Source organism: Dreissena polymorpha, chromosome 1, assembly GCF_020536995.1.
Source record: "Dreissena polymorpha isolate Duluth1 chromosome 1, UMN_Dpol_1.0, whole genome shotgun sequence".
NCBI classification, from domain to species: domain Eukaryota; kingdom Metazoa; phylum Mollusca; class Bivalvia; order Myida; family Dreissenidae; genus Dreissena; species Dreissena polymorpha.
Genome location: NC_068355.1, coordinates 13,659,691 through 13,672,817, shown reverse-complemented (window position 1 = coordinate 13,672,817; position 13,127 = coordinate 13,659,691). Strand labels below are relative to the sequence as shown.

The 13,127-nt window shown below is 36.0% G+C and overlaps 2 protein-coding genes across 10 annotated transcripts in view; both read right to left on the bottom strand.

The window, feature by feature from the left end:
- LOC127871554 (WD repeat and SOCS box-containing protein 1-like) overlaps positions 1-13,127 on the bottom strand; it is a 229,476-nt gene that overhangs the window by 74,865 nt on the left and 141,484 nt on the right. The window lies entirely within an intron of this gene.
- Positions 4,842-13,127, bottom strand: part of LOC127871385 (unconventional myosin-XIX-like) — a 200,443-nt gene continuing 192,157 nt past the window's right edge. For 4 of the 5 annotated variants that reach the window (XM_052414278.1, XM_052414267.1, XM_052414259.1 and 1 more), the window contains 3 exons: positions 9,388-9,583; positions 8,472-9,088; positions 4,842-7,902 (listed from right to left, as the gene is read on the bottom strand). In XM_052414278.1, the coding sequence (XP_052270238.1) occupies positions 7,789-7,902; positions 8,472-9,088; positions 9,388-9,583 (927 nt within the window). In that variant the 3' untranslated portion in view covers positions 4,842-7,788. The remainder of the gene's footprint in view (positions 7,903-8,471; positions 9,089-9,387; positions 9,584-13,127) is intronic. The other variant, XR_008045313.1, reaches the window with a different exon arrangement.

The following is a 13,127-nucleotide window of genomic DNA, read 5'->3' as shown; positions in this document are numbered from 1 at the left end:
AAGCGATGCACTCCGTTTTCGGGTGATGTTGAGTTGGGCATCTATCACGGGTGGTTTATGACCTCATGCTCGTATTTAGTATTTACAGACGGCACAGTATCTGATCATAACGAGATAATGGGTTTGTGCTGAACACAGGGGCTATTAAACCACAGATGTATCAATAAACATGAGAGATTCAAACAGCAGGATAAAAAAAACTCTAACAAAGCCTGTTGAATGAGTGCAAAAATGAAGAAAAACAAGTACTTTAATCAAGACAAATTTTTAAATGTATTTACACTTATAATGTGAAGTACATATTTATTACTTATTCTGACAATCTCATATTGTGTTTTCTAAATCGTTACATCGCCGAATGTTAAAAGAGTAAAAGGCTGAAATCAGATGCGGCGTTGCGCGGGGCTATTGTGAATGGCTACACGTTCAGTACTGGAGTTTTATTAGGCACGTGACTTTGCGTTTGGCCTGTTGTGAAAAGGGTTTATAGCTTTAGAAACATACAAACCTCACAAGACTAGTATACATCCTCATTCTATCCAAGGTCAGACATACAATGGAATTCACTAACCCCCATATACATAAGGCAGCAACAGTAGAAGTGTTTCATAACCCTTACTCCTGTGACTGTCATTGCCCCCCCCCCCCCCCCTTATCCACCTGTAAACACTAACCATGTAAATAATGTCAAACTAATCCCAACTGAGCTCCTGTGTACAGTTTTCATCACTTAACCAACAGACACAGGCACACAATCTTTTATTTAGAAGGAGTGATGTATTGGAAGAAGAAGAAAAGGGATGCAGCAGTGCGATTTGTTACAGTATTAACGGCGAATTCAGAGTGAAACCAGATCACTGGTAGTGAGTGTGGTATGGGCCTAGCAATCAGGACGTCTTGGATTTGATCCCTACTGTGGGACTGTTGATTCTCCAGAGGAGCCTGGCACTTTTCGGGAAGGAGTAGAAACGATTTTCTCTTACAAAAAGGCGATAGAGATACAACAGTTTCACACTCAACTCTCAACATTAACAGTTTTTTGTATCCCTTTATATTTGGCAAATTGTCAGCGCCATAGCGTTTGTACTTAAAAGGCTTCTTCCTCGAGTTTAGTAATTACTACCTTATTATATTATGTGCACTAGTACATGTTATATAGTATAAGTATCTTTGTTCCCTATCCTGACTGTTCAATCAGTGGAATAATGACCTTAATGCATAGCACCCGCAAGGTATCATGGTCAGAAAGAGAATCTCTCTCTCTCTCTCTCTCTCTCTCCTCTCTCTCTTCTCTCTCTCTCTACTCGTCTCTCTCTTCTTCTCTCCTCTCCTCTCTCTCTCTCTCTGTCTCTTCTCTCCTCTCTCTCTCTCTCTCTTCCTCTCTCTCTCTCTCTCCCCCCCCCCTCTATCGTCTCTCTCTCTCTCTCTCTTCTCTCTCTCTCTCTTCTCTCTCTCTCTCTTCTCCTCTCTTCTCTCTCTCTCTCTCTCTCCTCTCTCTTATATATATGATTTTATATGAACCACCCTGTAATTGATTTTGACGTTTTGCAGCCAATAAATGCACAGCATAAGTCATCTGATTATTTTTTAACAACATCAACCCATAATTCAAGTTATACATCTTTTTAACAAGATATTTCTTGTTTGATAACAAAACCCTTTCATACCAATGAGTCTCAACTGCTTTTTTGGTTCAAACATTTGTTCATGAAGTTGATAAAAACAAGTTTTAACAACCTTTCAACCCTAATTTTAGTTAGTATGATAAATCCAGCAAAAACACATATTTTTCTTCCCTTTTTATCAACGTTTCGGCTTACGCCTTCATAAGGATAGAACTAGGGACGGGAACGAATACTGGAAATGATATTCGAATAATCGTTTGTTATTATTCGAATATATTCGAATATTCGATTTTTAAACCTTTTATTAAAATGTCCGAACCTATGACCGTCCGGAGCAAATTACTATTCCTGATTGCCACAAATTCCACTATAAATCGTATCTTATGTGCAGCTTTGAAAAGTTGTATAGAATAATATTTATTTGCTTAAGATCATTGCATGATTATTATGCTCTTCTTTTTAAATAAATACTGTTTAGTTTCATAAGATGTAAGATATTTCAGGAAAACACATTAACGTAATTCTAATTTATTGCAATACTTCTAACTGATTTGGATTACTTTCCATCGATTATATGTATGCTTTTGGTTTCGCTATTTTTTCTGGAATTAAAATACACGACGATTTAATTGGTATAAATTTGAGAAGATGAATTCTGATTAGATAATCATTGATTTGATATTTGAATAACGGAAATAAAACAAACGTGCCAGATCTCGACGGGACCGCGATTTGGGTGATTGTCACTGCATCCCGATATAAGAGAATTTGTGCCGATATTCGTTTAAACCTTCTATAAGTTCACAAAAAAATCGCTATTCAAGCTATATAAGGTACGGTAAGCTTAATGAATAAAACAATAAGTAGACTTATCAACTATGCAAAAATTAAATTAAATATAGCTTAACTGAAACATAATAAAGTGATGGTACGTATATTAATTCGGTAACTTGAAACGAATGTAGCTATCATTTTAAGTCCCCAATATTTAATGCTCAATGGCATGAACATTAAATACATATTAGCTTCTAAAATACAAATTGCAGTTAATTTGATGTTCAACGCAAGTGTTTTCGTTCCAAATAATTATTGGATATGTGTATTTTACTCATTTCATATTTCAAATATAGAATCTATCTTGCTCGTGAAATTATGTAAAAAGCATGTTTAAGTTTCGTTTTATTGCTGCAAAACGTGCACTGCAATTGCATGAAACCGTATTTACCCGGGATTCGATAATAAATCTTGTGACAACATATATAAAACTTTATGTGTTTGTTTTGTTTTATTGCTACGTTGCACCATAGTTCGGTCTATGTGAATTGATTATGTGTCGCTAATGTAAATTTACCAAAATAATTATATCATCACGATAAATCATTGAGTTTTGCGTTTTAATGCGTAAACATTATAACCATCCTTTTAAAGCCCCATTAACACTCAAAATCAACGAATATTTCGTAAATTATTTCGTAAAATAAAGTGTACCCATAAACAAATCAGTGTTACTTATAATAGCCAAAACTTCAACGATAGATGTGGTCTGGTAACTTTGTATCGTGTTAAATCTATGTTACCAGTCCACATCTAGCGTTCGAATTATCGCTATTGGTTTAAGGAACACCGATTTTTTATGGGTTAACTTTATGTTATGAAATAGTTTACGAAATATTCGTTGATTTTGAGTGTTAATGGGGCTTTAAATAATGTCTTGTACCAGATTTATGTCTACAAGGAGCATGGCGTCCATTACTTATTAGGTAACGAGTGACCCCTTTTATTTTATGAAGATTTTCTGTCAATAAGTTCTTGAAAACGTCCACCTCTCGGTCACTAAAGGTTTAAGCCCGTTGTTCGCTTATTTCTTTTGGGACAGAGTCGAAGGCTATATTGGACAATGTTCGTCTGACAAATTGTGCGAAAACGATGTCATTTTTAGGATTGCGTTGTTGGTAATTTTACAGTGGTAAGTTAACAAAGTTCAATGGTTAGGTTATAACGGAGTTACCATCGTGAATACAAATATATGGCGGTAACATATGCATGTAAATAACTGCGCTAATCAAGTAACTACAGCTAATATTAACCACTGTTTATACAATTGACCGCTGAGGTTAAAAAAAACCCTGTAAAACACAGATTTGTAAATGGTTATCAATCAACATTAATTTCACATAAATTGACTTTTATATTTTACTGATTTTCTGAAAGTAATGTGTACATATTGCATAACTCTGAATTGAGAGAAAATTGACGATTGGTCACTCTCTTTATACCCTCCCGTTTGCCAGTTATCACCTCGTTCATTGATGGCAGCTGTTATCAAAGCAATGACTTATAATGGAAACCAAAACTGCAACTTTGTACATGTACTTTTTTGGAAGTGTCTTTGCATAAAAATAGAATATTCGAATATGAATGTTGGATTCGAATATTCGACCGATTTTCGAATATAGGATATTCGGTCCCATCCCTAGATAAAACAAATAATAGCAGAGAGCTTAATTTAATTTAGTTGACTGAACGTATATAAAATCTCGGGAAAATGTACGTTAATAAAATTCACGTCAAATAAATGAAGCTTAACTTTCGGATTCAAGAATACACACTTTCCCATAAAATTATATACAAAAAATACTAATAGGAAAAAACAAAAGTAAGCTAAATTAAATTGCAGAGCTAGTCTTTTATGTTAAAAAGAACGTTGGTATTCATACCATTAGGGCATAATGTTTTAAGTCTATGTATCCAGCAAGTTTCTTTACCCAGACGATTTATGCTGTTACTAACATCAATTGGCATAAAGGAAGTCATTTGAACTGTGCTGAATGTTGAAAGTGTAGTCAGAAAAGTTGCTATTTGACATCGGTTGCATGGTTTGTTCAACGTACTGCTTCTTACACTGTTTACATGTAATGAGGTTTATTACATCTTTAGATGCACAGTTCATATTCTTCTGTAAATTAAATTGCTCGCCTGTTACTGTACTTATAAAATTTTCTCCAACGTGTATGGCTTTACAATGGGAGCAACGTGTTCATCTGCAGGCACTGGACGCACGTGAACTGTTAAAAAATTGAGCATGTATAAGTTTGATACACACTTCTCACTTCTTCATTCTGTGACAGGTTAAATATGTATTATTTTAATATTTTTTTAGACATGTGCTAGGAATTACTAAATTGTTTTGCCTACTTAAAATTACAAGTAAGGTAGTTTATTCGTTAAATACTTTATTAGCAGTAACAATAATAAAAGACTGATACGATTTAAAAACATAACTACACCATACACATATGTGTGCATCAAATACAAAATATATTTATTAAGATATTTGAAAGCATATCACAAATTATGAAATAACAGGACTATTGCCAAGCAATACAAGTCCCCTACCTGCTCCACAATTGTCAGAAATTCAAGATTTTTAAAATATATTTGTTGCCATAGCAACCAGAATTTTTGACGTAGGAACAAAATGAAATGACGTGCATAATGTCCATATTGTCATCTATCCATATTTAAAGTTTCATGAAAAAATATTAAGAACTTGCACAGTTATCGCAGGATCCAGAAAACCACCATTTTCAGCAGTATTTATAGTCTATTTGTTCCGAAAGCAACCACAATTTTTGACGTAGGAACGAGTCACTTCAAGAACTTAGGCATGGCATTAAATAACAAGACTATTGCCAAGCTCCACCATTGTCAGATTTTTTTTAAATTTTATATTTGTTTTCATAGCAACCAGAATTTTTGACGTAGGAACAAAATGAAATGACATGCATAATGTCCTTATTGCCATCTATGCATGTTTCATGAAAAAATATTAAGAACTTTTAAAGTTATCGCAGGATCCAGAAAAGTGTGACAGACTGACTGACAGACGCACAGAGCGCAAACCATAAGTCCCCTCCGGTGAAACCGGTCCCCTCAGGTGAAACCGGTAGGGGACAATAAAACTACAGATAAGTCTGGATAGAAATGTGGCAGGTATACTAATGGCCCACTGACAAGCTTCCTAATGTGCCAAATACTTTAAATTTGAATGAATTAAATACATTCCAAGGGTGTGTAGAAGACAATCCAATATGCAGTCTCTCAATCCACTAATTAGCTTGCTATGGTGCAAAGTCCCCCACATTGAACCGCGCCCAATTATTTGCCAGGGTGTGATGAGGTCCCTATGGTGAAAAGTCTTATAAAGTGAATAATTAACTGTTAACCTGTTTTCAAATTTTTAAAAACATTATCAGATGAATTGACTTACAAAACTGTAATGTTTGGAATATTTTAAAACAAGGGCTGTTTGTAAAACATGCATGCCCCCCATATGGGCTGTCCGTTGTAGTGGCAGCCATTGTGTGAATACGATTTTTGTCACTGTGACCTTGACCTTTGACCTAGTGACCTGAAAATCAATAAGGGTCATCTGCAGGTCATGATCAATGTACCTATGAAGTGTCATGATCCTAGGCAAAAGCGTTCTTGAGTTATCATCCAAAAATCATTTTTCTATTTCGAGTGACCGTGACCTTAACCTTTGACCTTGTGACCTCAAAATCAATAGGGGTCATCTGCGAGTCATGATCAATCTACCCATGAAGTTTCATGATCCTAGGCGTATGCGTTCTTGAGTTATCATCCGAAAACCATTTTACTATTTCGGGTCACCGTGACCTTGACCTTTGACCTAGTGACCTCAAAATCAATAGGGGTCATCTGCAAGTCATGATCAATCTACCCATGAAGTTTCATGATCCTAGGCGTATGCGTTCTTGAGTTATCATTCAAAAACCATTTTACTATTTCTGGTCACCGTGACCTTGACCTTTGACCTAGTGACTACAAAATCAATAGGGGTCATCTGCGAGTCATGATCAATGTACCTATGAAGTTTCATGATCCTAGGCCCAAGCGTTCTTGAGTTATCGTCTGCCAACCACCTGGTGGACGGACCGACAGACAGACCGACATGAGCAAAGCAATATACCCCCTATTCTTCGAAGGGGGGCATTATAAATATTATCACAAAAAACAACAACAAAATAATAAACAAGACTATTGTCAAGCAATATAAGTCCCCTACCGGCTCCACCATTGTCAGAAATTCCACCATTTTCAGAATATTTTTTTAAACATTTGATGCTATTCACCAGAATTTTTTGACGTAGGAACAAAATGAAATGACGTGCATAATGTCCGTTTTGCCATCTATCCCTGTTTCAAGTTTCATGAAAAAATATTAAGAACTTTAAAAGTTATCGCAGGATCCAGAAAACCACCATTTTCAGCAGTATTTCTAGTCTATTTGTTGCCATAGCAACCAGAATTTTTGACGTAAGAACGAAATGAAATGACGTGCATAATGTCCATATTGACATCTATCCATGTTCCAAGTTTCATGAAAAAATATTAGGAACTTTTAAAGTTATCGCAGGATCAAGAAAAGTGTGACGGATTGACTGACTGACTGACAGACAGACAGAGCACAAACCATAAGTCCCCTCCGGTGAAACAGGTAGGGGACTAAAAAACAGAACAATAAAAAAAACAAACATGCTCCACTATACAATGTAGGCTTTTGTATTTGGGCCAAATCATTACCGCTATGTATGTAATCTCTGCTTTTGCTAAACAATCTATGAAAAGCTTTACTAATGATTTATATTTTTCCAATTTTGATTCATGATCATCAATTAACCCTTTCAGTGCGGGAACCGAATTTTGAAGGCCTTTACAAACAGTTTGGATCCTGATGAGACGCCACAGAACGTGTCGTCTCATCAGGATCCAAACTGTTTGCTATTCTGAAAGTATTCTTTGAAAAAAAATCAAAGAAAATGCTAATTTTAGAAATTCAGCAGAATACATTTTAGCAGAAGACAAATTACCCAGCATGCAAAGGGTTAACAAACATATGTTTGTAACATGTTTTTTAGTCAGGAATGTGATTTTACTTGTTTGAATATAATACATACATTCTTTTTTTGAATCTGAGACACCAATAGCGAAAATAGTAATTTTGCCATACAATTAACAAGTCCCTTTAACATTGGGATACTTCTTAAAATATGAAAGGTCTGTTAAAGACAGTACAATATTATAAGTATACACATGTGCCGGGTGTGTGTAGGACCGTCCAACATTGGGATGAGGTCCATTATTTGATAGGGGTGTGTGGGAGACAGTCTAGAAGTCCTTTAACCAGCTCCTTGTGGTGGAGTTTGTGTGCATGCTTGAGAACGCTCGCCCGGGTATGGAACCGGACTGGACCCTGCAAATAAAAAGAAAAAAGCAAAAACCAAAGCAAGCAGCTTTGCTTGGCTCTTTGTAACAAAATGTAAATATAATGAAGATGTATGCCTCTGATAAACTGAATCTATTTCAGGGATACATTTACCATAATCAGTACTTCAGTATTAATGAGAAAATCTTAACAAGAGAACCACATAACGGGTGCCACGCTAAGCTGCGAAAGCTTGTCAGATTATTTTTTTTAGAGGTCACAGTGACCTTGACCTTTGACCTAGTGACCCAAAATGGGTGTGGCGTGTAGAAATCATCAAGGTGCATCTACATATGAAGTTTCAAAGTTGTAGGTGAAAGCACTCTGATTTAAGAGCCAATGTAAAGGTTTTAGCACGATGCCGGCGGACGGCTGAAAGCAAGCAGGCTATGAAAATACCTCGGGTTTTGTCCGAAAACAGCCTCGCTAAAAATCACAAATATTTTTTATATTATTCTCTGTAAGAGTAAAAAAAGTAAGAAATTTCTTCTACTTCAGAATAGCTGCTATTACGCAGCGCTATCTGTCAATTATTGTGCACCCCATTCAGTACTTACTGAAGGCAGTTTTCTGCGTGTTATAATACCATCCCCTACATTAAGGCCATCCTCCTGTGTAACCTTATATCCATAAGGTGTCTTCATCTTTTTGACAGGTGACATTCCACTATGCTCTATCCTGTTTCCATTATTTGAACTGCAGTGTTTCCTCTTTAATTTGAACTTTGTTTGTGGACTTCGTCGGAAGTTTGGCCGACCTCTTGGCATGAGAGCTTTCCTTTTACTTGGAGAAACATTCTCTTTCTGACCTGCAAGAATACCGTCGCTATCCGCTGAAAACATGTGAACGGCTGAAGTCGATTTTGGGGTGCTAGTTGAGAACGGGCTTGCCTTACATTCTTCACTGACATCCATGTGTTGATCTGAATCCATCAGGGAACTGTTATCTGAAGACAGTATGCCACTGGAGTCAGATACCCCCCTTGAGCTGTCTGCTGAGTGAACTCTACTACTTGACCTTGAGGAAGTCTTTGACCTTTTGCTCCCGGACGATGTGCGTTTCCTGTCCATGATTGGTTTCCATGACGCCTGTTTTCTTTTTGCCTCCTTGCAGGCTTTCTGCCTTTGTTCTTGAAGTCTTTTGTATTGTTTTCGGCACATGTGCATCCTGAACCCTATTAAACAAAACATCAGAAGATATAAAACCTATTCACTTGTTTATAATGTCTACAAATACAAAGTTTGAAGTTTGCAATTCATAATTGCTGGGATAACAGAACACAAATTATTACAATTTTGTAAATGCTGGCAATGGTCAAAACAAATAATTTTAGAAGAAGCTACTCATTTTGTTGGACTAGATTTCTCTCAGAGATTGACCAACGATTACCGTGATTTAAGAAAGAGAAGAAAGAGAAATAATTCATGTTTGAATGATGCTATTCTTTTGAAATACTCCTGTTGTAGGACATACATTTCTGCATCACAAGAACAGCCTTGCTCAGTTTGTGTTGCACATAGCTTCTCCAAGCTGCCTGAATGACTCTTGCAGACACAGACAGGTGTATCACAGAGAGCCGCTGACGTCTGTGATGTGCTCTCCAGTAGCGCTGGATGATAGAGGCTTTCATGCACAGGATGGTGTACCTCCTCTCTTCTAGTCTGTCAACCTGAAATATTCAATAGGATTTTATAGTTCACTTTTGTCAACATAGTAACTGTTACAGACAAGATTCAATTTGTATTTGCATATCTGTTATTCCGGTTTTTCTTGCACACATACGTTGTTCGTGTTTTATAGAGACAATATATACGAGCATAAAATTAACAATTACTATTATGAAATATCAATGACTGCCCAATTTGCGTAATGAGAACAAATCACGGTTAATTTTTTAAAATGAAAATCTAGAATTACTAAATATGTTAACATATTAATATTGTTCAGAAAGTATAGAGGATAATGGTTTTTATATGTAAGACACAGGGGCGACCAAATCTAATACTCATATTTCTTAACATCTCGTTTCAATTATGAACAAGATAACTCCTTAAATTCATATCCCTGCCATATAAGTTTTGTTTATGGATGGAGGCTGATCATTTCCAGTGTCCGACAAATCCATTGCCCGGAGCCCGGGGGCTACCAAAATTTTTCATCGGGCTACTGAAATTTTCCAGCTGACGCCCGCCGGGCTACTATAAATCTATAAGAGCGGTAGCCCGGTTTATTGACAGACATACGTAGAATAAACACGCTGACCATGTGTTTGTACACTGTGTATTGCTTATAATCCGATAACAAAGTGCAATCAATTATCTAATCTGTCACCGATCACTTGCGGTAATGTCTTAAACAGTAACAGTGAATTTTAATCATCCAATCAGAATCAACATTTGTCGTCTGCTAATAATATAATGAGAGCCGGTTGGATAGTTGGCGCACATGATGCAACATCATTTCGCAGTTTGGAATTCTTTGTTTACCGCAACAATGAGTAATAGCGACAACGTTTTTGATGTCGTTAAATATCCAAGGACGCCGAATATTAAATAAATCTAAACAATAGCGGATTCTTCAAAACGGTAATGAAACCGAAAATGATTATTAATAACAACGGTGTGAACGCGGTTAACACCTGCTAATAAGTTTGCATAGTCAATTAATAATTGGATTAATCGACTGTTAATCAATAATCCCATATATGTCCGATTTATATTTCTAAAACCAAATTATGGGTGGGTAATATAGACGATAAGAGTCATAAACACAAACGTTTGAAATTTTCTAAAGTGTCAAATGAATTTCGGCATATGGTTCTATTTAAAGATATGATGAAATAAGCTACCAATCAGGACCGTACGTTGTATTGCAACTTGCGTAAATCACCTGCCACGGTTTGCACGCGTTGTGTACAGCTATTTAAGGTTACAAAATTCTACATTTCAGAGATGAATTTCTTTGTCCAGATAAAAAGCGCGCGAAAATTGGCGTGGGTGTATTTATTTGTAAAATTATAAAAATTTCGTAGCGGGTACAACATTGAAATCATTTAATTTCCATTAAAAGTTTCGTTGTGAATTTCAACTAAAGTACCGGGGTATCTCGCGAATTATTTGGCATTGACATTTCCTCTTAATAAAATATAATGTAAACACGCTGTATCGTTACCGTTACGCTGTATCAGTTCCTTCATTATTGAAAAAATTATTGTATTGTATACTGACTGCACACAAGTGTCGTAACATAGGATGCAATACGTTAATTCGGACAGTACTTAAAGTCAGACACAAGTAAATAAATGATTTAATACTCTTGATTTCTTGAAACTCGGTATTTGTTGTTAAAAAGGGCAATTGCATTGATTAACACCATACGAGTCAATCGTGTTGATCATCTAAACGCTTTATTTACGTTTCCGACTTAACGTGCTGTCGGAATTTAAGTACACATACATGTAATATCTACATGCAGTATATGATTTTCTTTGGTAAATTTACATTTAAGTACACGGTGCCTGTACTGTTACATTAATTTACGATATTGACTGTGTTCATCCGACTACTTGCTGTATTATGTATATGTATGTATACATATTATGTATATGTAAATGAAGAAATAAAATAAAGATGAAAACCTGCCTCTTATCATTTTGTAGATAAAAATTTTATGGGCTACCAAATATTTTTATTGGTAGCCCAGTGGGCTACCTGAAAAATAAGAAATTTGTCGGACACTGCATTTCATATATGGTGTAATCCTAAAAAATATAAAGTGTAGGGTAATTGTTTTAAGCATTGCAATTCTCCTCATTAATATCTACACACCGAAGAAGTGTCATGTTTCAATCTTGTGGCGAATCTGAGATATAGCCTGAAAAGTAACATCATACAAAGCAACAAAGGGCAATAACTCTTATTTGACAAGTAACTGTCTGAGACAGGTAATGCTCCCCAAAGTGTTTTTTTCCACAATATTGCACTAAATATTCAGATAAAAGGAAACGTCTTGAGGGGCATAACTTTGGAAAAATAATACGATGGATGGTTAAGCAACTAAAAATTTTCAAAGTGCCATAACTCTCTAAATAAATCATCTAACCAGAACCCACTAATAACATGCCCATCTCCTCAAGGTAGTTAAGCTTCCCATAAAGCTTCATTGAAGTCCAGTCAGAAGTTGGGGAGAAATAGCCCGGACAAGAATTGCAGTTTTGCACTATATGTACAGTTTATAGCTAATTTCAAAGGGCCATAACTCTGCGAAAAATCATCCGACCATAACCGGCTGATAATATGCACATCTCCTGTTGGTAGTGAAGCTTCCCATAAAGTTTCATTGAATTCCAGTGATAAGTTGCTGAGAAATAGCTCGGACAAGAATTGCACTATATGTACAAAGGAAAATTTCAAAGGGCTATTACTCTGTGAAAAATCATCTGACCATAACCGGCTGATAATATGCACATCTCCTGTTGGTAGTGAAGCTTCCCATAAAGTTATATTGAATTCCCGTAATAAGTCGCTGAGTAATTGCTCCGACAAGAATTGCACTATATGTACAATGGAAAATTTAAAAGGGCCATAACTCTGTGAAAAATCATCAGACCATAAGCGGCTGATAATATGCACATCTCCTCTTGGTAGTAAAGCTTCCCATAAAGTTTCATTGAATTCCGGGCATTAGTTGCTGAGAAATAGTCCTGACAAAAATTATGCACGGACAGACGGACGGACAGACGAAGCGAAGACTATATGCTCCCCCCCCAATTTTTTTAGGGGAGAATAAAAAAGTGTAGGATTATGGTTCTTGAGCATGGCCCTTCATCCAATCAATTTCTACACATCCACGAAGTTTCATGTTGAAATCTTGTATTGTGTCTGAGATAAAGCCCTGAAAAAACAAACACCATACACAAATAACCAAGGGAAATAACTCTTATTTGATAAAGTGAAGGGTTATTGTTCTTAAGCATCAAACTTTTCCTTATTGATTTCAATACACCCATGAATTTTCATGTTGAAGTCTTGTATGGTATCTGAAATATAGCCCTGAAAAGTTACATCATACACAAATACAAAGGGCAATAACCCTTATTTAAGAACATGAAGGGTTGTGGTTCTTGTGCATGGCACTTCTCAGCATTGATATCTCTACACCCATGAAGTTTCATGTTGATATCTTATATGCATGAAGTTTCTGATAAAGCCCTG